Raw genomic sequence first — 26,632 nt, 5'->3', positions numbered from 1 at the left:
TCTTTGCATATATGTAAATTGGGTTTCTACTTCTCTGTTTAAACTGCTACACTCTGATGCATTGTTTAAAAGCTTTTCAATGCAACAGTTCTTTGATTTCCTTAATTCAGCTAATATTAAAGTAACAGTTTTCTTTTTTCCGGCCTAGAGGCAGAAATGTTGGACTACTACTGGTAATAGCTACTGCACAAAGCTGATAATATAAATATTGATAAATGTTGACTTGTTACAGTTGGGGAATGAAAAAACAAAACAACAAAACTTGTCTGTTTTGACTTGTCTGCCTTGTCAAACCATTAATTATTGCATGATAGGGAAACATTGAAAAGTTTACTTCAGTGGTTTATGAAAACTGCAGGAAAAATGCTTATAATATTAAGTTTCTTTGTTTTGCTTGAAATCTGTACATATGTATTAGCAGTGGTGTTATATGTTATTGGTATGACATAATCGATTCCCGGTCAGGGCCACTCCCGGGCAGATGGAGCTCGTTAGCCCTTAAAAGGCAACCCATCTACATCCTGAGGACCTCGCTGCCACCGTCCAAGCTCGCTTGGCCCCGGCAGATGAACCTTAGGATTAAAGGGTGGGCTCAGTTCTGCGCACACTGTGTCTCACCTAAAAAATCCAATGCACAGGCTGGAAGGTGTAAAGACCTTCCCCGGATCTTCGCTTGCGAAGACTGGCCATTATTATTATTATTATTATTATTATGACATAAGAAAGAATGAGGTAAAGATTATTAAGGAAATGACTGATATTTTTGTTTATATGTATTGTATATGTAATTTGCAAAAATGTTGACTTTTAAAGTGTAAGTAAATCATGATTTCAGAATTTTCAGTAAACAACATAAATGCTGACAGAAGAAGTCTTACTATTTCATGAATTGTTAACAGAGGATCCTGTCTATAATAGGTAAATGTATATATATCAAGTTCATTTAATTTACTTTGTCTTTGGAAAATATGCTAAATTTTTGTCATTTCATTAGTATAACAATAGTGGATTGTAATGTGGGATATTTGTAAATTTTTGTTGTTTTGGAAATGCAGTTCAAATTATTGTGATGATCTTTTTTTTTGGGGGGGGATGGGGGTGTTTTTTTGTTCTTCTGTTTGTTTTAAATAGCATGGACTTCCTTACAATTGGGATCTTTATAGTGACTGAGAACTAGATGAACAAATTCCTTTTCAGTAGTTGAATATAAATTATGCTGTTTTACAGGAAATAAACAAGATAGTCAGTGGTGACTAAACCTTTTCTTTCTGTGGAGGGGGTGAAACAGTTCCTGGTAGTAGTTTGACCAGAGAGTGTTTAATATTAAAGAGATATTTTTAGATAAATTTTGAAATGCTATTACTTTTTAAATTGTCCTGGTTTCGGCTGGGATAGAGTTAATTTCTTCTCAGTAGCTGGCTCAATGTTGTGGTTTGGATTCAGGATGACAATAATGCTGATGTTTTGGTTATTGCTGAGCAGTGCTTACCCTCAGTCAAGGGCTTTTCAGTGTCTAAGACTCTGCCAGGGAGGAGCTGCACAAGAAACCGGGAGGGAGCATGGCCAGGACAGGTGACCCAACCTGGCCAAAGGGATGTTCCCTACCATAGAATGTCATGCCCAGTGTATAAACTGGAGACAGTTTGTCAGGAGGGGCCGATCACTGCTCAGGGGCGGGCTGGGCACTGATCAGCAGGTGGTGAGCAACTGTATTGGGCATTGTTTGTTTCTCTTGGGTTTTATTCCACTCTCGTCTTTGGTTATCTCCCTTTTCATTACAAGTAGCAGTAGTAGCAGTATATTTTACTTTATTTAAATTATTAAACTGTTCTTATCTCATCCCATGTGTTTTTGCCTTTTTCCGATTCTCCTCCTCATCCCACCTGGGGCAGGCAGTGGGGGGAATGAACAACTGCACGGCACTTAATTGCTGACTGGGGTTAAACCGTGACAAAAATATACTAAGATTTTGTATTTGTCACTTCGCTTACTGTTTGACTTTTGCACCTGTAAATTATTCCTTTTGGTTTTTCTGTCTTCTTATATGAAAAATATCTCCTCCAGAACTGGGAAGTGAATATAGCAACTAATTACTTAAACTTATTATGGATTAAGCACTGTCCACTGCATTATGAACCAGCAGAAGTTTTATTACTAATTTTTGCATTGGTACCATATAACCTGAGCAAATTTTATTTCGATTGCCTTATGTTGCATCTTTTTTGGTGAAGGGCTCTGCTTCTGAAACCAGAAGCTTGCCTTTTGATTGCTTAATTCCATTTAATATTTAAATTCTACCTTGTTCTACCCACTTTTGACAGAATTACTTAGCATGCATATGAGGTTATGGTCTATGTTTCATTTATGTTATTGAATTTAAAATTATTTTAAGTAAATTGAGAGTTTTAATTTGGTTTTGTGGTTTGTTTTTTTGTGTGTGTGTGTTTTCTGTGTTTTGTTTTTTGTTTGTTGTTTTTTTTTAGTGCTTGGGAGATGGGAAGTAATGATAGCTGGCACCTGAACTAAAATATCTGTGTAGGCGCTACCATCCCAGAACTTCAGGATGAATGGGGATATGCCTCATGTTCCCATCACTACTCTTGCAGGGATTGCTAGTCTTACAGACCGTAAGTACTCTTTTTTTTTCTGTCTTTGCTATGTTCCCTTCTACCTCTTCAGTAAATACCTACATTTTCAAAATACTAAAAATAGTTTTATATTTAAAATTCTTAAAAGTAAATCTGGTCAAACCCAGATTTGGTATTAAAATATTTTTTGTTCTTACTAGAAGTTTAAAAATATATTCAAACAAAATATGCTAATTTAAACATGAAATGAAATGTAGGTTAAAAAAAAAGCCCTGAAGTACACCCGGAACATAAAATATAGGAATTCACTGTTCATTTGGAATATCATTTGGTAACATATCTGGGAACCCCACAAATAAAGAAAAACATATAAATGATAAAATACTCTAAAACATGCATATCATCTTCACTGGAGAGAGAGGGAGAGAGAGAGAGATGATTAGACTGATGTTCAGCTAGAGAGAGTTGTGGAATATGCTGAATATACTTGAAACCTAGTTCCTTAGTTTTGGACAAAGTACAAAAAAGTTGCTCTAATTAACAAGTGCAAAGAATGGCTGCTAGAATGGAAATAAGCAGCTGAACCTATGAGGCTTCTTTCTTGTCTGTGAGTAGATGAGGTGTGTATACTGTCTTTAAATATGTCAGGAAGACAAAATGCAAGGAAAAAGAATTATTTACATTAAAAGTGGATGCTGGCACAAAACCAAATGGTTAGAATCTGACAAAATAAATTTCTAGTGGAAACTAAGAGGACATTTGTCATTACTATAATGAAGTCCTAAAACAACCATTCCAATAAGAGAAATTGCGTCAAAGGTGGATCATTTTTTATAAAGTGTAAGCAAGAGTTTATAGCTCAGTTGTCTGTCTGAGGATAATTGGACTCAGTGATCCAAGTACTTATTCTGAGCTCTTGTTTTTATACTGTTAAAATTTGGAGACTTTCCAAGAGACACTAAAAGTATATACCCAGCAATTGAATTTAATTGCCTATAGTAAAAAAAAGTAAATGCATTCAGTGGGGGGGGGGGAAAACACTTCATGTCTTTCTCATATTCTGAATTATCAAACCGGAAGATGCTGCTTATGTATTTTTATATGTATCATTATGTGTGTCTAATTATGGGCCATCAGGATGCAAATCATAAGTCTCTGTGCTATGGGCAGTTTTCCAGTACTAAGTATTTGCAGGTAAGGTTCTCAGATCAAAATACTTAACTGATAGAAGTCACTGGCTGGACTCCCGGTGCCAGAGTTTCTTAAAACACTGAATTGCCTTTGGTGGGATTAGCCCTTGTGTTAGGTGCATTTGCTTCTTTATCTGTCATATTTCTCTGATGTTCAGAAACTCAAGAGTACGTGAAAGAGAAAGGCATGTCACTGCTTTACCTTATTTCTCTTTGTGTGAAAAGAAGGTACTGGAATGGACAAGTCTTGTTGCCCTAAAAACATGGAGGACGTGATGACTAGAGGCAGTAGAGTAGGCTCAATTTACTAGCTGAATTTATACTGTTTTAATAAATATATTTAGCTGATCTTGCTAATTTTTCTGAGTTTCAAGGCACATTCAAGGTAATCTAATTCAAGTAATGAAAGCTAACTATTTTGATATATTAATTTTTTTCAATTACAGTTTAGTTATAAATACAGAATAATATACATTGTATGGGGGGAGAAAAATACTGAAATTCTACCCGTCCCCTGTGGGTTTTTTTTAATACTTTCAAAATATAAAAGAGACAAAAGACTTTTTTGTTCTGAAGCTATTTCTAATGTAATCAGACTGGGAAGTTGAAGTCACAGTCAGTTTGTTTTTGTGGACCCATGAAATTGGGTTGTTAAGGTTTTTTGTTGGTATTTTTTGTTTGTTTGTTTGTTTTAAACGACTCTCACCATACAAGGTGGGAACACTAATTAAATCTCAAGGTCAGAATAGAAAACATTTCCTTCCTTACCTTTGTCCATGCTTTCAACTCCAAGCAAAAACTGCCATAACAGTAAATAACTTAGTATTCTGGAATGTTTAAAAGTATGTTTTTATTAATAATACTTGCCTTAGCACAGTTAAATATTTACAATAATATAGTAATATAACTTATGGATTTGACTGTATTACTTTGTGTAAAACAGTCCTGCCTTTGTGTGTGTGTGTTCATGATTAAAAAATAATCCAGAAATCTTTCCTATATTTCGAATGTAGTTGTCAGGTTTCCTTTCTTAGTCACATGACAGAATAAGGTGTCCATCTTTGTATGCTCATGTTTTGTGAAATGATTCCGAACTCCTTTCTGTTTTCCAATAACAGTTTTGAACCAGCTGCCTCTTCCATCACCTTTACCTGCTACAACAACAAAAAGCCTGCTTTTCAATGGACGGATAGCTGAAGAGGTGAACTGCCTTCTGGCTTGCAGGGATGAAAATCTGGTTTCACAGCTCATCCACAGTCTCAATCAGGTGTCAACAGATCACATGTATGTATTTTGAACTTCAACTATATTAGATCATCATCCTTATTACTTGAAATTAAAGTGAACCGAATTGAGAAGGGTGTTTGTGAGAATCTGAAGATCATAACGTGCCATTTTTTTTATTAGGCCAGCTTAGCAGATTACTGCTGTATAGTAATCAGTTGTTTCAGTCAGTCAGAATGATAGTCATTGTCTGACAGACCTTATGCGTAACTAATTTTTTTTAATAGATCTGCTGCTTGTTCCATTCTTACTAGTTAGGAGTGCAAACTTTGTGGTATTGATTGTGCAATAGTCATTTGTGTTCCAATTTGGTTAATAATGTACACTGACAAATTATATACCCAGTATTACACAAAAAGATAATTTTTTGAGACACCCATGCAAGATCTATGTCAGTTCTGATTAGATATTGAACTTAAATATTTTAAGAATTGAACCAGCAATTATGCTAATGTAGTTTTTTTGTTAATATATATTTTCTTTTTAAATTTTTCACCGATGTCCTTTGAATTTTCTTATGTTGACAGCCTTGTCCTTTTCCTACATGTTCCAATCTATTATTTTGATCAAATGGAAGTAGTCCTTAAACGTCATCAATGCAAAGAATAAGTGAAAGTACAGATGCATTTAGAGAAAATCCATTACATTTTTGATGGTTCAAAGGGAATCCTGTGATGTCAAAAATATGCCAATTTCCCTTTTTAAAATAAAAGATTCTCAAAGGATTGGGCTGCAACCTGAATGTTATGCATTCATACATATCTTATTTTCACTCCTACAACAGTACTTTCTTGACGTTATGACAAAGCATTCTTCTTTTATGGAGAAGTGGACACAAGAAGATTTTTATAATATTCTGAAACTAACAACCATGTATATTTAAGTGCTTATTAACAGAAAATAATTTTGAAGGCTAGTAGGAATACCTTTTCTGCCATTCCTTTAGCATGAGAGGAAAAAAAGTAGAGGTAGGGAACAGTGCTTTGAAGATTTGTGGGTTTTTTTTCTATATTTTAACAGTAAAATGTTGTCTTTTTGTTTTGATTTTGATTGTTTTGGTTGTTTTTTTTTTACTTGGCTCGTGATTTCTTATAATTTTAAAATGCATTTACCTCTTTATTTGCTTACTTCCACAATTCCAGAGAATTGAAAGATAACCTTGGCAGTGATGATCCAGAGGGAGATATACCAGTCTTGCTGCAGGCTGTCCTGGCAAGGAATCCTAATGTTTTCAGGGAGAAAAGCATGCAAAACAGATATGGGGTACAAAGTGGTAAGGATTTTGGATTGACTATTGATTGGTTTTTTATGTTGTTCTGTAAGTTTAGGGGGCTGGTACTAACCACAAATATATATGGAGCACAACTGTGAAATTTATGCCTTACCTTGTATTTGATAATCACATAAAGCTATGTGTCTTGAGATCTTCTAAGAGCAATTGCATTAGAATAAGCACAGAAATACACTCTACTAGGTATTTTTGTAAAAAATAATGTTGAATTTCACTACAAAATTTAATTTCTAGGATGAGTGATTGGTATTATTTTAAACCAATTTTATTTGAATTTCTTTATAGCTAGGTTCATATGTTTATCTTAGTAAATAATTTAAGTTGGGAAAATATGCTTTGATCTATATTGAAAATCTGTACAATTATAGTATATCATTATAGTGGTATTTCTTAATAGTTCTGGGGTAAGGAATAAGGTTGAATGAACCATACATAACATCTCCTCCTTGCCATTCCTCTTCTCAGAAATTTGTGATGCCCTACAGATTTTACTGTTTCTATAGCTAATTCTTTTCTGAGGTTTAGTGAGATATACTGCTGGATAGCAAAGATGGAGAAGGGGAGAGACCAAGCACAGGATTAATCAGACAGATTCTATTTGTAGATCTGGAGACTTCTTCATTTGCATCTGAAATCTTTTCTTTAAATACTAAACTATGAAGTGAGTGGGTGAATTTTCAATTTTCACAATGTGAGGATAAAGGTTTGCTAGCATTGTAGAGATATAGATAGAAGTGTTACTAAAGTCCACAGGGCATAGAAAGTGTTAGGTTGTTTATGGAGGGGGAAAAAAAAATAAAATTATATTATTAAGTTCATTCACCTAGGCTAGTGAGTAAAAAGCAATACAGTATCTGAAAAGAACTTGCTAAGGACAGGACACATAATGTTCCTTGAAAGAATGCAGAAATTTCCAGGAATGAAAATGTGAAAGGCAGTGCTAAATATTTACTAGGTCATTGATAGCTATATCCTGAAATATAAGCTCTGAAAACAGTCTCCAGGTTCTGGATTTGGTGGTAGCTGTTGCAGAGTATGATTTTTCCAGCTGCTGGAAGAATTGTGACTGTCCTGCCAGTTCTTGCAGAGTGGTTCCACAAAGAACATATACTTGTCCTGGCTTCAGTTTGGATAGAGTTCATTTTCTTCTTAGAAGTTGGTACAGTGCTGTGATTTTTTGATTTAGTATGAGAATAATGTTGATAACACACATTTTTTCCACCAGTTTTGTAGAGTAAAATAAATCTTTTCCAGTGTAAAAGAGAGACATTGTTTTTAAAATTATTTATTCCTGCAGAGGTTTTTGAAGGACAGAAGATATAGCAAGTTAGATTCTTTCCAATTTTTTCTAATTCTGTGCTTCAGAGGGGAAAACACTTTTGCAGTTTGATTCAGTAGATTAAGAATAATCCTTAATGAAATAAAACCACCTATCTTTAGTAAATGTACTTGAAGGGAGGTACTAGTATTAATTAGAATTAAAAACCAATTAAACATAAAAGAATAGTTGATACTATTTTAATAAAGCTAACAAAGTGCTTTCAGAGAACCAGACTTTAAAACTTCCTTGAATATTTAATTTTATTTTACATAATTCTGAATACTTGTACCAGTGCAAACATTGCAATGTAAGTGTGAAATTGGAAAAATTGAAAGAGGGAAGAAAGAAAAAGTATAACTGTACACAAAGTATTTTGAGAGGAAGAAGACCCTGTAATGAATGTTTGGCAAAGCTAGGTGAAGTGTGACTTTATTTTCTATGGAAAAAGGCCACACTTTTATCTGGAAATAGGGGGATCTTTAAGCTAGGTGTTGGCAAATTGTGGTAGCCTTATTAGGTGTTAGTACATCCCATTCAGGAGCCCCTGGTGGTCTAGTGGTTAGGGCGCGGCGCTGTCACCGCCGAGACCCGGCTTCGATTCCCGGTCAGGGCCACTCCCGGGCAGATGGAGCTCGTTAACCCTTAAAAAAAAAGGCAATCCACCTACGTCCTAAGGACCTTGCTGCCACCGTCCAAGCTCGCTTGGCCCCGGCAGATGAACCTTAGGATTAAAGGGTGGGCTCAGTTCCGCGCACACTGTGTCTCACCTAAAAAATCCAATGTGCAGGCTGGAAGGTGTAAAGACCTTCCCCGGATCTTCGCTCACGAAGACTGGCCATTATTATTACATCCCATTCAGATCTCTGAGGCCAAAGAAGGGTATACTGATGTGTTCTGACAGCAAACGTAGGGCTTTCTTCTGCTTTCTGAACAGATTTTGTAATCTCTGTAAAGTCATGATTTGTAGAACACTTGGGAGTTTGGTAGAGATCTTATGTAATGCATTTTACCAGCTATAAGAATGAAATGTAGGCTTTTTTCTAGTATTTCAAATTCACCTCTTCTGTTTTCCTTACTGTCTTCCTTATGAATATTGTTCTTTTGCCTTCTGTTGAGTCTAGCATGTGGTGAAGTCAGTGCTGGGTACTGTGATCCAGTATTTGTAATGCCCAGAACTGAGAAGGAATGAAGGCAACAGGACCTCTGGTCTATTTACTCAGCCTGGGGTGGACCTCTGCACCATGATCACTTGAGCATCGGTTCCAGCATTAGTATGGACAAACTGAACTCAAATTCATTTCTCCCAGCCTTTTTTTCTGTGATGGTTTTAAAAGTCAGCAGGAAGACCATGCCCACTCAAACCACCCCCTTTCAATAGTGGAGGAAAAAATAAGAGGATTACAAGTTAGAGTCACAATTTACTGAAGAAATTGCAATAAACACAACAATAATAGTAAAAGATTGTACAGAAGAGGGAATGGTTTAACCAACAAAGGCAAAGTGTTGCCTGGTCCCCCTAGGACAAAACTAAAATGACGTCTGTTCCCACGCTTTGTGCCATGTGGTCTCCCCCAGACAAAAAGAAAATGACGTCTGTTCCTGTGCTGCACGCCATGTGGTAACCCCCACCCCCCTGCCAAGAACAAAGGCAAGATTGTGGAGAGGCTCTCCTGGCTCAAACTCCCCCAAACTGAGGTGTGGCAATGGGCACATTCTCTCTCTCTGCTGTGGTAGCAGTGGCAGTGGCAACAGTAGCAAGAAGAGTGGCAGTGGCAACAGCAATGGAGGTGCTGAAAAGGGGTCTCCTGGTGGTGGTGGGCAGCTCTGCTGTGCTCTTTTTTTCTACCTCACTTGGCTGGACTGGGGGTTACCCCTGCTGTTCCCTTCCCTATGGCAACCTCCCACATTGGAGCTGTCCTTTTGGCACCACCATGAAGCTGCAGCTCAGAAGGCACAGGTAGGGAACTGGCAGTGGTGGAGGTGCAGTCTGGGTGGCAGCTACATCTCCCAAGAGCTGGGAAAGAGAAAATGGTGACACTTCCAGCCCCTCCCTGCTTTTCCCAGTGAAACCACCCCCACAGGGGGGTGATGTGGGTGGTATTGAATATTCAACACTAAAGCTCTACCCCCTTGCTTTGTAGCCATAGCATTTTCTAATGCAAGAACAGAAAGACCACTGGGCTAAAGAATTAGATTAAATGTGGAATAAAACTCTTGGTTCAGTACAATTTGTGAGGAAATAAATGCCTCTTCAGAAACCTAAATATTATGTGTTGAATACTTGTGAATATAAGGTAAAGCACAAGTAGAGTTCTGTGCTGAAGGTTTTTCCCACAGTCATGTTGATTTGTAGCTCAATACTAAGTTTAGAGCCAGAATTGTTTTTAGTTATGATGAACAAATAGTGCAAGAAAGATGTATTATGTGAATACTTAGTATCCTGGGCATATGACCCTCCCCCACCACCTCCACCCCTGAAAAATTGCTGGTGTATTTCATTTCAGGTAATGTAGCAGCAGTGTTCAAACCTGTATTCCATGTCTTATGATAATAATGTCATTGTTGAAACAGAGTTCATGCAGATAAGATTTTTAATTAGATTTTTCAGATTGTTTTCTATTACTAGGTTGTCTGAAAAGACCGAGTCACATCACTGTGCAACATCAGTACAAGGACAGCATGTTAATTTTATTTTAGACCTTTTTAATCAAATGAAAGGGAAAGTTCTGTGTGCTGTCTTTCAAATACGTCTTGTATCTTATAGTGTACGAGTGAAGTAGATTTCTTTATAATTATTTATTTAAAATTAAGCTATTATTTAATTTCAGTTTTCATAATTTTTTTCTCTTCTCAACATTTTGGCTTTGTCTTTCAGCAGATGTGTGTTAGAAGATCAACTAAAATAATGTATTGCAATAGGTTAGTCTTCATAGCATAGCTTAGGGTGCAGAAAGGACTTAAAATTCACTTTAAACTATTTACCACAACTTATACATTTTTGAGGATTAAAATCTTATGCATCTTTCCATAAGCATCAGTTGCTTTGATATTTTTTTCGTTTATACAAGAATTCAAATGTACATGTACCTGTAAAAGAGAAAAAACTTTGTAGATGTATGCTTTTAATAAGAGTGTATATTTAACTGAAAAATCACCTTTTGGTGAGCAGTCCTTGCTTAAGCATGCACGATGCTGTAATACAGTTTAATCATACAAGACTTTGTCTGTGATCTTGAGCTGTGTTTTTGCATTTTTTGGCATTTAGTAGGAATGCTAAAATGGATTTATACGTATCACTTTTTTCTGAGCAAAAAAAATTATAGTCAAGACTGGGAGTACGTGTTAAGGAAACAAAGCTGACCAATACCCCAGAGTGCTGCGCAGCCCTTTAGAAGGACCTCAACAGGTTGGAGAGATGGGCAGAGAAGAACTGTCTGAAATTCATTAAAGGCAAATGCAAGGTCCTGAACCTGGGGAAGAATAACAGCACTAGTACAGGCTGGGGCTGACCTGGGGGTCCTGGTGGACAAGTGTGTGCCCTTGTGGCCAAGAAGGACAATGGTATCCTGGGGTGCATTAGGAAGAACATTGCCAGCAGGTCAAGGAGGTGATCCTGCCCCTCTACTCAGCCCTGGTGAGACCTCACCTGGAGCAGTGTCCAGTTCTGGGCTCCTCAGGACAAGAGAGACATGGAGCTCCTGGAGCAGGTCCAGCAGAGGGCTACAAAGATGATTAGGGGACTGGAGCATCTCTCTTAGAAGGAAAGGCTGAGGGAACTGTTCAACCTCGAGAGGACTGAGAGGACCTCATCAATGTATCTGCAGGGAGGTGTCAGAGGATGGACCAGGCTCTGCTCAGTGGTGCCCAGCAATAGGACAAGAGGCAATGGGCACAAACTGATGCCCAGGAAGTTCTACCTGAACATGAGGAAGAACTTCTTCCTGTGTGGGTGACTGAGCACTGAACATAGTGCCCAGGGAGGTTGTGGAGTCTCCCTCATTGAAGATATTCCAGAACCATCTGGACACAATCCTGTGCCATGTGCTCTTGAACAGGGAGGTGGGACCAGATGATCCTTCCAGCCTGACCCATTCTGGGATTCTGTGAATGTTATTACTAGGATGATGTTTTCTCAAAACGGAACATTTCCAACAATCAAATTTAAAGTTGCATTTAAAAGAAATTCTTAAGTATTTTAAGGTATGGAAATGAACAGTGGAGCCATAAATCTGCTGCTTAGTGATATGAACAACAATGTAAAAAATGTACAAGAAGATATTTTAGCGTTAATAGCCACAGACTAATTTCAACTCCTTTTTAGACTAAATGTTAGGGATTATTTTTACACCTTCCTCATTACATCATTACTAGACTTATTAGTTGTGTGGAAACTTTGGAGACACTGTTGTGGTGTTGCTTTTTTTTTTTTTTCGGTTGTTTGTTTGTTGCTGTTTTGGTTTTTTAGTGGGGAGGGGTATGGGTACTGGGGATTTTGTGTGTTTTCTTTGGTTGTTTTTTTTAAAGTTATCTAGATTGTGTCCCCCATGTATTGTTCCTCCCCCAACAGAGATAAAGAGATGAGGACTACCTGTCACAGAATAAGTTTTAGGTTTTTTAAATGGCATTAAAAATGGATTAATTTTTATATTTTCTGTAGTTCTTTTAAACCAAAAACTTCTGCATCTCTGGTTCAAAACATGTTTTAAACTTAAGGAGGAGAAAACAGATATATTTTCCAAGTATTTTAAAATTGTAGTCTTTGCTTTAAACATAAAATGAAACTTTTGTAGAGTTCATACTCATACAACACATTCTGTCAGCTTTCTGTACACGGATGTTAAGGGTTAGAAGTTTGACTAACTTCTATGTAGCTATGGTGAGAGTGGCTGTGAGAGGTGGGTGGGCAGTGGGCATGCTGGGTGCTACCTCCAACACAAAACCTCTGGAGTTTTCTCCTCGCCTCTGTGCAAGACAACCAGTGTTCATTTAATCAAATTTTGCAGGAATTGAGGAATCCCCTTCTGTTACTCTGGGCAATGAAATGTCCTCTGTACTGAAGTATGAAAGTATCTTATTTATTTATTTATTTATTTATTTTCCAGCACAATATGAGAATTTCACTCCTTCTCTGAGCTAGTTTGCCTGTGCTAATATACTTGGAATGCAGCACTTCATACATACTGGGGGGTAGTAACAGCTTAATTCCTGGTGGATTATCCCATCACTTCTCTTTTGGGGAGAGGGGAAGAGAAAAGAGGATGACAGGGAGGATTTCTGAAACTAGCTTTGCTTGTGTGAATATTGCAGTAATTGAAATCGGTTATAGTACTCCAAAGATGGATGACTTTCAAACACTCTGGGTTAGGGAGTACTGTCAGCCATCTATCTAACCTTTGGTTTAAACATTTGCGCTACCCATAGCTTTGGATCACTTACTGTGGCTTCCCAAGCTGCAGTGTGTATGTGAATTCTGATGCTGTTTTAGCTGCAAGACGTTCGATTCTGTCATTAAGATCACCTGGTTAAAAGTCATAAGTTTTTGTGTACCTGTACCACTTCAACTTCCAGTGTCATGTAGTGGTTAGAAATTTTTTGTATTGAACAGAGGAAACAAAAATGATTCATTTAAATTCTCCCTAATAAAGATGCAAGTTGATTTCAGTCCCATTTGTACTTGTGGCTTGCCATCTAGTACAACTCCTGAATTTTTAAAGCATGACTGTGGAAATCTACAGGCTGTGAAAGTCTACATATGGGATATTGGTGGTTCTTTGCAATTGAAAATATTTCAGCACCTTCTTTGATAACATTCCTTATAAGTTTGGTGGAGGTGGAATAGAAAGCTGTTGTCCCTGGGTAGAAAAGAACTACTAAGGTATTAGGGGAACAGGGAGAATATCTTGCACCACTCAGCCCGAGATGACTGTTTGCTGTACTTGTTCTAAAAATGGGAGATAACTTTTCTGTGTTCCTCTGACTTGTTGTGAAGTTTCCAAATCATATTGGTACAATGAGTATTCCACAAATCAGTCTGGAGTATATGTCCTGTTATAAAATCTTTCTATTTACTAGCATGTTTTTGGCTAAGGAACTGCTGTTGATATTTATAATTGAATTAATACTGCTTTAGGGAACACTCTTCCTATGTCATGGTGTAAAATGGACATTTTACATGAAATTGATCTTTTTTTAATGTTTTCTAACAGTTGTAGGTAAAAGATAATGTTTTAAAGTTTATAATATCTTTGTACATAATAATTTCTGTAATGAGAGACTTCATTGATGGAAAAGGAAATGCATGTAAAGTAATACTGCTATCTTTTTCTTAATAGGGATGATGATGTCGCAGTTTAATATTTCTCAGAATTCCATGAGAGGTAGTCCTGCATCTTCTAATTATCAACAAACCACTATCTCACATAGCCCTTCCAGGTAACACTCTCTTTTAAATGGGGTGGGATGGGCAACAAACTGCAAATTCTTCCTACAGTGACAGTCAATTCTTGTTGCAAATATGTGAGTGAAAGGTGATCAGTGTCAAGACATATTCTGCATTTGTCTGACAGCAGGGTGAGTTTCTTCAACTGTCAAAGAAATATCTTTTTGCTAGTGAGTTAATCTTTGTATTCCAACTAGTCAGGATTCCCTTCTCTCTCTCCCTCCCATAATTTTGGCAAACTCTTTCCTGCTTAAGTAATCCCTCTGCCTCCTGACACCCCTCCAGCTATTCTCTACCTGTGGCAGAAGTTGAGACTGGTGGCAGGAGAATAGAAGAGGCTGTGTGTTCCAGCATGTATAACATTACCAATGTGACAGAAGGGTGGGAAAGAAGGCTTGTAAAAACATGGAATACTGATGTAACAGTTTATCCAAAAGGTTGCTCAGAGGAAGATAGGCCCAGTAATTTGGCCAGTCTTCCAGCAGCTTCCTCATCAATTTTCTGGTTCTTTTTCAAACTTTGAGTGTCAGCAAGTAGCATGTACTTGTGGAATCATTTAGGTTGGAAAAACCTCTAAGATCATCAAGTCCAACCATCATCCTAACACTGCCAGGTCCACCACTAAACCATGTCCCTAAGTAACACATGAACGTGTATTTCAAATACCTCCAGGGTTGGTGACTTGACCACTTCCCTGGGCAACCTGTGCCAGTGGTTGACAAACCTCTTGGTGAATAAATTTTTCCTAATATTCAATCTAAACTTCCCCTGGAGTACCTTGAGGCCATTTCCTCTTGTCCTATCACTTGTTACCTAGAAGAAGAGACTGACCCCCAGTTTGCTACAACCTTTCAGTGATAAAGTGTCCCCTGAGCCTCCTTTTCTCTAGGCTAAACAATCCCAGCTCCCTCAGTCTTTGTTAATATAATAAAGTACTCTGGACTAGAGGAAAGAATTCTGCATGTAGTTTCAACCCAGTTACTGGACTGTAACAGATTTAATCTCTAGTCATTAGATATCATTATTAAAATAAACTTATTTCACTTACTGAAATTTTTTTGGCAAATTGAATACTCTATTTATGCACAAAAAAACCAGTACAAATTTTTACTTTTATATCTAAAAGTGATATTGAAAAGCATTTTTTGAATAGTGACTATTACAATATGCTTTGCTATTTCTATCTATGGAAGCTTACCTTCATAGAGTTCCTATCTAGAAGAGAGGATTGTGAAAGCATGTACTTTCTGAAGTATTTTTTCTTTCATTTTTGTTTTGAAAAAGCTCATATAAGAACGTAGGTTATAATGTACATGTATTATTGTCATATGCCTATTTTGTTTTTATGATTTTCTATCTTTAGGTGTCTGAGATAAAGCCAGTGAAAGAATAAGATGTATTCAGTAGACTTTGGGTCAGGTCCTGCCTATCACATTCCTACATCTTGGCAATATTGTTCTGTTAAATAAAGTTCTTTGAAATCTTACTAGAAAAATCATATTTAGAGTAGATGGCTCCTTATTAATCCTAGCAAGATAGTTGTTATATGATAATTAAACCTTAGCTGTCACTTTCATTCAAACTTCTACGACTAACTTAGGGAAATTAGATATCTTGTTTTAGTAAATCTGGAGATCTTATTTTGTCATTGTTTCCTTTCCCTAGGTGGAGGTCTTAGAATGCTTTTTATTCTATTCTTTACTTTTACTAATGCCGTACCTAAACTGTGGCTCTTAAGTAATAACTGAAGTTGGTAAGGTATTGATAGCTTAAAATATTGCTTTTAAAGGGATTTCCTGATTGTGTTAAAATGTTGTCTCTTACAGAAGTTATGATGTTCCAAAGGTATAATATTCCAAAAAAAATAAGAAACTTGTATAAATTTCCTTTTCCAACTTTTGCAAACTTTTTTAATTTTATTTTTTAGCCGGTTTGTGCCACCGCAAACAAGCTCTGGTAACAGATTTTTGGCACAACAGAATAGTCCAGTGCCTAGTCCATATGCTCCTCAAAGTCCTACAGGATACATGCCATATTCACATCCTCCAAGTTATACACCACATCCTCAGATGCAGCAAGGTAATTCTTTGATATCCATTTTATTCTCCTATCTCATGTCAACTTTACCTTCACGTGTGTTTCACGGCTCTCTAATTTCTTTGAAGGAGTCACATGTTTAATGCAAATCTTGGAGTTGATAGGGAATTTTTTGGGTATGTGTGCTGATTTAAAGACAAACCAAAAGGAGGAATTAGCCCAGCTCAAAAGAGCATTTTTCCTTTACCAGTCTGTCTCAGTTTAAATGAGACACAGGTGTTTTGCTGAGGATGAGTTATGAGGAAGACCCAAACTCCTCCCTCTAAGCAATTGTAAATCCAAAATTAAGAGGCTATGACTGAGGGGAAAAAATTGTGGAAAAAGAAAAAATAACAACCTTTATTTAAAGATATATGTGTATTGGCAGAAACAATGAAAGAGAACAAAACAACCAAACAATACTCCTATACCCACAAATAATCCCCTTCAACACAAACCAATGAACAAACACAGGAAAAAAAGGTAAACAGTTCAGTTTGTACCCTTTGGTGCAATTCTAACCACAGTCAACAGGGGGTACTGTTAGATCACTGGAGATGCAGAGCTTGTAATGTCCTGTACCAGTCACCAGGGGGTGCTGTTGGATCGCTGGAGATGCAGAGCATGCAGTGTTTTGTGCTGGTTGTCAGGGGGCGCTGTGGGATCATTGGTTGTTGCCATGTGGGGGAACACAATTTGGGGTGTGTTGGAGAAACCGAATATGGATTTCTCTCCCCTCCCCCCACTGGGAAAGGGGAGAGAGAGGAGGGAGAGAAACAACAAAAAAAAGTCCTCCCCAATGGGAAAAGCTCATTCTGTCCTGCTGACCAAATCTTGCGGTATAGTTTTTCCCTCTCCCTTTGATGTGCACAAGAACCACTGCTAAAAAAGAAACAAACAGGAACGGGGAAGGGGAAAAAACTCCTCCCAAAACAGTTCCTCTCTGATGAAAATCCAAGCAGAATCCACAGCTGACAGCCAGGCTGAGAACAAAAACCACTCCGATCTCTCCTCCGACCTTGTTCCAGCTTCAGCAGCCACCTGAACTCCTCCCCTCTGTTTCTCAGGAGATGAGAGGGAAACAAAAAGTAAAAATTAAACTCCTCTCCCTTCCCTAAAAGCAAGATTCTGAGGGCCATTAACTAGGAATGTGGCCTTACCAGCAGTTCCTTTTGTATTACTTAACTGCCCATTTAAACATCTCCTCCACGCAGTGGGCAGGGGGAAGGGAAAAATTCCTGCTTAATTTCTAAGAACCAGGAAAACCATGACACAGTCTTATCATGCTAACAGGATCCTGCAGTTGTTCAGGGGTGAATTTCCAGATCATTGGAGGAGAGAACTTCTCCAAATACTGGCCGATGTCCTCCCACTTCCCCTGCCACTCAACATTATCCACTCCCAGGGCAAACCTCTAGACAACCTCCCTAGAAGGCCCTGTTCTCACCATAAGCATGGTGTAGACAGTACAGAGCAGACAAAGCAACACTAATAACAACATTACACTGTCTTTAACATCAAAAGGAAACTCAATATTTTCAAAGACTGTTGTAGCAGGACGAGGAGGTGAAAGGCTGGAAAGAACCATTCCCTCCTGTTCCCCCAAAAGGCTGGGTGCAATTTTTAATGAGGCCCCAGATGTAGCAACCCAAACCAGGACAGGCAAATAAGACTGAATACACATTCACAACGAAACTCACTGCTTCTGATGTTATGACGACATAAACATAGTATATTAATAAAGTAATTTTGATCCCTCTCCCTGATCTTAAAGACAGCATAAAAATAGGCAAATAGTTCCCCATATGCGGAAATATGAACAGGCTCAGATACAACATCCATGTGAATACATCAAGGAACATAGTGAGCAGGGAGGTTCTGTGTGCAAATAATAATAATGGTCAGTCTTCGCGAGCGAAGATCCGGGGAAGGTCTTTACACCTTCCAGCCTGCGCATTGGATTTTTTAAGTGAGACACAGTGTGCACGGAACTGAGCCCACCCTTTAATCCTAAGGTTCATCTACCGGGGCCAAGCGAGCTTGGACGGTGGCAATCCATCTACGTCCTGAGGACCTTGATGTATGCAAATACACAAATGCTTAAAATGAAACTGTGATTCTGACTTCTCTCTCAGGCCCCACTTTGGGCTCCAAAAATGTGCTGGTTTAAAGGCAAACCAGCAGGAGGAATGAACCCAACACAAAAGAGATTATAAATCAGAATTACAATTTAATAAGAATAATACAATAAGTACAAATATACAGATGAACAATTGGTTTTAACCCACAAAAAGACCAGATGTATAACCCGGCACCCTGGGACACGAACATAATGGTGTTCGTTGGCCCCCTGTGCTGAGCCCCGTGTGGACCCTCCTGAGTTCAAAAATAAAAGAAGAACCTGTTGGTGTGAGTGATAGTCGCAGTCCGGTTGAGAGCGGTGGTCGCAGTCCAGTTGAGGTTCTGGTCCTCCTCTGGATCCCACGAGTGGTACCAGAAGTCCCAAGACCCCAAGATTATATACACTTAGGTTCAGGCAGGAATGCCCAGCACCTCCCCCAGGGCAGGGAGTTCCACAATGGGTGTGTGTGAGTTGTGGGTGTAAGGACAGGAACATCCTCCTATCTCACAGGCCTCTTAACACCCAGCTTATAGCCTGAGGGGTCAGGTGTGCTCTGGGCAGCTTGATGCAAATGGTCTATTGTTAACAGTTTCTGGGAAGTGACATAGAGGGTGTAGAACACACAGTTTGGGTTACACCCACACAGTGATGAACTGGTCCCAACTGCTCTAACTAGGACATTATGTTTAAGCTTTGCTTTCCTGACTGTACAGAGTGGTAGTATATATTTTATTTCAAAAAAAAAACAAAGGAAGAAGAAATCAAACACACTGAATCACAGAATATTCTGAGTTGGAAGGGACCCACAAGGATCATCAAGTCCAACTCTTGGGTGAATGGCCCATATGGAGATCAAACCCGCGACCTTGGTGTTACTGCTCCTCCTCTATGTACACCGATTTTGCATATTTGTCATGTATACATGACAGTAGAAAAATATAAAGAAACCTAAAACTTTTATTTGTTAGCTATGCCAATTATTTCTATTAGTGTGATGGTTTGGACCTGGCCCCCAGCCAGGTGCCCAAACCCACAGCGGTAGCTTTCCCTCCCCCCCCCATATAAACACAGGAAAGGCAAGGGAAGGGCAAAAAACTATCAGAAAACTGAAATAACAAACCCAAAACATTATATATATATATACACACTTATAATATTTATATATTATATACCATTCAAACCTATATACATATAAAAAACAAAAAAAGAACCCCAACACCCCAAAACAGAGAAAGAACAGATATACCCAGTCAATGAAGAATTAGCAAACAAAACCTTAATACTTTCCTTAAGAATAGCAGAAGTGACTCAACCCACTATCAAATCTCTCCTCTCGAATCGGAGGAAAACAACAGCCTCTCAAGGCCTACAGGCCCCCCCCCCACACACACACGAGGAGCCTAGCTGCAAGGACACGTTGTTGCTTTTTCCAACTTCACCGGAAGGGATCTAACTTCTAACTTCCTCCTCCCTTCTATTTATATTTCTGCTTATGTAAAGAATAGAATGGAATATTGGGATATAGGTACTTCCTTAGTTTTGACCTGGTTACCAGGAAGAGACCTAAAACCAAACCATTACAATTAGCAAAAACCTAATTTTTGCCAGTGTAATGTAAGTTTTGCTGCCACCTTATTTAACCTTACAAAACCTTTGCAGTGTAGGCTAGACTAAGTTGTCCAGATTTATACCTAAGGTATGCAGTAACTGGCAAAGATGACCTTCAGAATGAATGGATTTCTTTGTTCTTCCCTTTTCTAAAACCAATCTTGAACAACATGAACACTGTTAAGTATCTAGGCATTATCCTTTTTTGTCAGTAGAGTTTTTGTTGGATTCTTTTAAATCATCTGTTCTTGAAGTTTAGCAATGTGCTTAGAATTTATACAGCTGTTCCATATGTAACATTACATGTCTCATGAATATCTTGGAAGTTACTAAAGGTAGTGTATCCATATTATGTAGAGGAAAATAAAGTTTTCTATAACCTATAAGTGTATGATAACTGACTGTAGTTAGGATAGATGTGGAAAGAAGCTTGTCTGATCTGTACATGGAATTTAGGTTTTAAAGCATCTTGAAAATTCAAATCTTAGATACCTAATTTTATTCAAGGTATTTGTGGCAAAAGGATTTAATGAAGAAAGTTAGGATTCTTGTTCCGATCCTAGACCTCTTGCATCCAACTCATTAATATTATGGTGTTTTCTGTGAAATTTTTTAGTTAACTATTGTGTGAATATGTTGGTATAGTTATTTATATTTTTCTGTATTTCAGCTTCAGTATCCAGTCCCATTGTCACAGCTGGGATGAGGAATCTCCATGAAAATAAAGTTTCAAGTCAATTGTCTGGAAATTCAGCTAATCATCATACTGATAATTCTAGACATGGCTCAAATGAAGACTACCTACAAATGGTGCACAGGCTAAGTAGTGATGTATGTTACCTAGATCAGTTTATGATGATAAAACAAATATTTACTATGATAAAGCAAGTATGTGTTAAGCTGCCCTAGAAATCAGATATTTTATGATGATGCTGTTGATGAATAAAACCACTGAAAATATATTTCAGTTTCAGATGTGTGCACTCAACTGTGCAACTTTAATGTGCGAGTTTCAATTTTTTTCTAGTTCTCTTTCCTTTGGAACAGTTTGTAACATTAATTCTGATCAAAGTATGAAAAGTAAAAAATCCTACTCATATGTGAGTTTATTTTAAAGAAATGATAGAGTTTCTCTGCAATTATTGTATCATTATGTTGATGAAAACAATACTAGATTCTAAATAGGGGTATACTTAACTTGTCTTTCTGAAGACTCCCCTAACTGTCAATTAGACGACATAATTGCATAACCTATTGAGTAATATAGTAGTGTGGTCAAAGGCAAAAATTTCTTTTAACACTTTTTCTTACAGGTCTGTTATGTGCTTTTATGGCTTGGTTTATTTATAACATGTTTTCCCATAGTGACTTTGGGAGAAATTCTTGTTGAGACCTTGAAGACAAATGAAAAAAAAATCCAGCAACTTTCTCCCATGGTGTTTTGAACTTGTTAATTTTCTTCTTAATGAGCATCTCATCCCGTGGATGAAGCATGTTTGGATTCTTCTTTACAAGTTTGGCACACAATCTCTTAAAACCTCTTATGGGGAGAGCACTTAAGTTTCATTTTTATTTTTTGACTTTAGCTCTTTGAACTGTGTGGTCATAGTGATACCTATAAGTTACAAAACTTAAAACCTGGTGGCATGCAGGCCTTTTTTTTTTTTTAACAATGTGTTTTATTTACATTATGAAAACTGAGGGCAACTCTTGACTTCCTAAATTAGCTTGTAAAAGCAAAAAATGGTGTTGAATTCAAGTGTACTACTAACTCCAGGCTACCTAAATTCCTTACAGGGATTAATACACTGCAACTCCAAGAGATTTATTAGTTTTGTTAGTCTTTTTTTTAAATTATACTGATTTAAAATATCAGCTAAGAAGTAGTATCTTAAACAAGAGAGTTTCTATCATAATACCCAATAATCAGATATTTTTCTCAGTCTCTGCTTCAGCAATGAAAATTCTTCAAAATAAGCTGTTCTTGGCATTAAATGTTAAAGGTACGCTTTCAAGAGAATCTTGGTTTTGTTAAGACAAGATTTTTGGAAAACTTTAATATTGGGATAATTTATTTCACAATGTTTAAAGAGGAAGTATTAAAAAATATTCACCCCTAATTTTGTGATGCAATGCAACTGCATCCTAGTTCATGAGAACTTAGAATCACAAATCGTCAGGCTTGGAAGGGACCTCTGGAGATCATCTAGTCCAACCCCAAGGTAGGGCCACCTAGAGCAGGTGACATGGAAATGTGTCCAGGTGGGTTTTGAATGTCTCCAGAGAGGGAGACTCCATGACCTCCTTGGGTAGCCATTCCAGTGCTCTGCCACTGGATGAAACTTATTATGTTTTAATTTATGGCCATTGCTCCTCATCCTTTCACTGGGATCCACTGAAAAGAGTCTGGCACCATCCTCTTGGCACCCACCTTTTGAGATATTTGTATGGATTAATGAGATCCCCTGTCAGTCTTCTCCAGACTAACCAGGCCCAGCTCTCCCAGTCTCCCCTCATAAGAGAGATGCTCCAGACCCCTCATCATCTTTGTGGCCTCCGCTGGACCCTCTCCAGTAGTTCATTATCTTTCTTGTACCGAGGAGCCCAAAAGTAGACACAGCACTCCAGATGGGGCCTCACTAGGGCCGAGTAGAGGAGGAGGGGGATCACCTCCCTCAACCTACTGGCCACGCTCTTCCTGATGCACCCCAGGATCCCATTGGCCCTTCTAGCCTCAAGGGTATGCTGCCGGCTCATGGCCAACTTGTCATCCACCAAGACTCCCAGGTCCTTCTCTGCAGAGGTACTCTCTAATAGGTCAGCCCCCAGCCTGTCCTGGTACTTGGGGTTATTCCTCCCCAGGTGCAGGACCCTACACTTGCCCTTGTTAAACCTCATTAGGTTTCTCTCTGCCCAATTCTCCAGCCTATCAAGGTCCTGCTGAATGGCAGCACTACCTTCAGGTGTATCAGCTACTCCCCCCAGTTTTGTATCATCAGCAAATGCAACTGAAGTGCATGTACACCAATGCATGCAGCATGGGCAATGAACAGGAGAAACTGGAAGCCATTGTGCAGCAGGAAAACTATTACATCATGGAAACACGGTGGCATGACTCGCATCACTGTAATGCTGCAATGAATGGCTATAAACTCTTTGAAGGGATCAGCAAGGAAGGAGAGGTGATGAGGTAGCCCTGTGTGTTAGGGAGTGTCTCAATTGTCTGGAGTTTAATGATGGTGATGATAGAATCAAGTGCTTTTGGGTAGGAAACAGGGGGAAGGCCAATAAGGCAGATTTCCTGGTGGTAGTCTGTTATAGACCATCCAACCAGGATGAAGAGGCAAATGAAATATTCTATAAGCAGCTGGGAGAAGTCTTGCAATCGCTGGTCCTTGTTCTTGAGGGGAACTTAAACTTACCAGATGTCTTCTATAAATACAACACAGCAGAGAGGAAATAGTCCAAGAGGTTCCTGGAGTGTGTGGAAGAACTCCCTGACAGCTATTGAGTGAACCAACCAGGGGAGGTGCCCTGCTGGACCTGCGGTTTGCAAACAGAGAAGGTGTGGTGGGTGATGTGATGGTTGGTGGCCATCTTGGGCACAGCAATCATGTAATGATAGTTTTTGATTCTCAGACAAGTAAGGAAGGAGGTCAGCAGAACTGCCACCTTGGATTACCAGAGGGCAGATTGGCCTATTTAGGAGACTGGTTGAGAGAGTTCCTTGGGAGGCAGACCTGAAGGGCAAGGAGCAGAAAGAAGCCCCCATAATCCAGGAGGGGATGGTCAGCGACCTGCTATGCCACTTAGACCCCCACACGTCCATGGGCCTGGATGTGATCCACCCAAGAGTACTGAGGGAGCTGGTGGAAGATCTCACTAAGGCACTTCCAATCATTTACCAGCAGTCCTGGTCAACTGCAGAGGTCCCAGGTCCTGGAAGTTGGCAAATGTGACACCCATCTACAACAAGGGTCAGAAGGAGGATCTGGGAAACTACAGGCCTGTCAGCCTGACCAGGATGCTAAGGAAGGTCATGGAGGAGATCATCTTGAGTGCCATTATGCAATACGTGGAGGACAACCAGGGAATCAGGCCCAGCCACCATGGGTTTGGGAAAGGCAGTTACTGCTTGACCAACCTGATCTCCTTTTATGATAAGATGACCTGCCTGGCAGATGAGGGAAAAGCTGTGGATGTTGTTTACGTGGACTTTAGTAAAACCTTTGACACAGTTTACCAGAGCGTTCTCCTGGAGAAACTGGCAGCCCATGGTTTGGACAGGTGCAGTATTTGATGGGTAAAAAAACTCTCTGGATGGCCAGGCCCAGAGAGTGGTGGGGAATGGTGCTGCATCCAACTGGCGGTCACTCACCAGTGGGGTTCCCCAGGGCTCAGTATTAGGGCCAGTCCTGTTTAATATCTTTATCAATGATCTGGATAAGGGGATTGAATGCACCCTCAGTAAGTTTCCAGACAACAAGTTGGGCAGAAGTGTTGATCTGCTGGAGGGCAGGAAGGTTTTGCAGAGGGATCTGGACAGGCTGGATCAATGGACTGATGCCAATTGTATGAGGTTCAACAAGACCAAGTGCCCAGTTCTGCACTTCCATCACAAGAACCCCCTGCAGTGCTCCAGGCTGAGGGCAGAGTGGCTGGAAAGCCAGTGGAGGACCTGGGGGTGCTGGTCAACAGCTGGCTGAATATGAGCCAGCATGTGCCCAGGTGGGCAAGAAGGTCAATGGCATCCTGGCTTGGATCAGAAATAGTGGGGCCAGCAGGACCAGGGAAGTGATTGTCCTCTCATACTTGGTACTGGTGAGGCCCCACCTCGAATGCTGTGTCCACTTCTGAGCCCCTCATGACAAGAAAGACATAGAGGGGCTGGAGCAAGTCCAGAGAAGGGCAACAGAGCTGGGGAAAGGTCTGGAGCACAAGTCCTGTGAGGAGCAGCTGAGGGAGCTGGGGAAGTTTAGCCTGGAGAAAAGGAGGCTCAGGAGAGACCATATTGCTCTCTACAACTACCTGAAAGGAGGTTATAGTGAGATGGGGATTGGCCTCTTCTCCCAGGTAACAATAGAACAAGAGGAAAAAACCTCAAGTTGTGTCAGGGGAGGTTTAGATAATATATTAGGAAAACTTTCTTAATGGAACGCATTGTGAAGCATTGGAACAGACTGCCCAGGGAAGTAGTTTAGTCACCGTCCCTGGAATTGTTCAAAAAACATGTGGATATGGCACTTGACGGCATGGTTTAGTGGTAAACACAGTGATGGTGCTGGGTTAACAGTTGGGCTTGATGATATCAAAGATCTTTTCCAACCCTAATGATTCTATGAAACTCATTCAAAACTGTCTATGAAAAGATAAAACATACCATCATTGTTCAGTTTAATGGGATAAGTACTAAGGGTAAAAATTAATTATACCTTTAAAAACTGATTTGAGTAGCAATCCTGCAGAAAACAGTTTGAAGAAGTTGGAGTAATGAAGAAGTTTGCATCTGTGTATGAATAATAAGGTTAATCATAATGTCGCAGCCTTTTTAGAAGCAGTGTGACCATTGGCAGAGATAGTTATGAACAAAGATTATTAAATCATAAAACTTAAAAATTTTAGGGTTTAGTTTTTTTCTTAGTTTTAGGATTTTGTTTCTTAAAAATTACGAAAATTATGAATACCTACAATATATTTACAATTTTACAATATATTTAAAAAATATTTACAATATTTGATTCTACTAAATCAGCAAGCATAGACTTGAAGGCTCACTGCACGTATACTCAATTTAAGGACCATTTTTTGAGAAACTTGAGAATCACAGAATGGTTTAGGTTGGAAGGGACCATATAGATCGTGTCATTCCAACCCCCTGCCATGGGCAGGGACACCTTCCACTAGACCAGGTTGCTCCAAGCCCTATTCAACTTGACCTTGGACATTTCCAGGGATTGGGTATCCACAGCTTCTCTGGGAAACCTGTGCCAGGGCCTCACCATCCTTTAGAGGGAAGAATTTATTTATTCCTAATATCCAATTTAAATCTATCCTCTTTGAGTGTAAAGCTACTTTCTCTTGTCCTGTCACTACATGTCCTTGTCAAAAATCCCTCTCCAGTTTTCTTGTAGGCTCCCTTCAGGTATGGGAAAGTCCTTTAAAGTCTCCCTGGTGCCTTCTCCAGGCTGAACAGTCCTAATTCTGTCCTCATAGGAGAGTTACTCCATCCCTCTGAGCATCTTCATTACCGTCCTCTGGACTTGCTCCAATATGTTGATGTCCTTCCTGTGCTGGGGACCCAGGTTCTAAATTCTTAAGGCTAATTGTTTTCTGGAATGTTGCCTATATAATAGTCTAATAGCAGTCTAAATTACAAAAATATTTATATAAATAACTATTTTTCTAATATTTTTGTATGCTTTTTCATCCAATCAATTTTATCAGTATATGTACTAATTTCAGTCTTTATTTTATCAAATGTTCATGTTCCTAATGTTTTTGGGGCTTTTTTTATCATTGTCACTTTAGGATGGCGATCCTTCAGTAAAGAATGCTGCATCTTTTTCCTTGAGGTCACCACAGGCAGTCTGCTCTCCAGCTGGAAGTGATGGAACCCTTAAAGGTAATCTAGCAGTCATGTATATCAATGTATTTTTTTTCCTAGTTTCAAAAACCAGAGAGTTTAAAGAGGCATTTAGTTAATTCTCATGAGT

The 26,632-nt window shown here is 38.9% G+C and overlaps 1 protein-coding gene across 1 annotated transcript in view; it reads left to right on the top strand.

The window, feature by feature from the left end:
• Positions 1 to 2,439: 2,439 nt before the first annotated feature.
• Positions 2,440 to 26,632, top strand: part of LOC126642832 (nipped-B-like protein) — a 34,452-nt gene continuing 10,259 nt past the window's right edge. Inside the window, exons 1-7 of the mRNA XM_050320786.1 lie at positions 2,440 to 2,627; positions 4,897 to 5,062; positions 6,205 to 6,335; positions 14,007 to 14,106; positions 16,041 to 16,192; positions 20,590 to 20,750; positions 26,448 to 26,541. Coding sequence (XP_050176743.1) covers positions 2,564 to 2,627; positions 4,897 to 5,062; positions 6,205 to 6,335; positions 14,007 to 14,106; positions 16,041 to 16,192; positions 20,590 to 20,750; positions 26,448 to 26,541 — 868 coding nt within the window. The 5' untranslated portion in view covers positions 2,440 to 2,563. The remainder of the gene's footprint in view (positions 2,628 to 4,896; positions 5,063 to 6,204; positions 6,336 to 14,006; positions 14,107 to 16,040; positions 16,193 to 20,589; positions 20,751 to 26,447; positions 26,542 to 26,632) is intronic.

Source organism: Myiozetetes cayanensis, unplaced genomic scaffold (assembly GCF_022539395.1).
Source record: "Myiozetetes cayanensis isolate MyiCay16 unplaced genomic scaffold, myiCay2020 scf248, whole genome shotgun sequence".
NCBI classification, from domain to species: Eukaryota; Metazoa; Chordata; class Aves; order Passeriformes; family Tyrannidae; genus Myiozetetes; species Myiozetetes cayanensis.
Note: the sequence above shows the minus strand (reverse complement) of the source record. Positions and strands in the feature narration are given on the sequence as shown.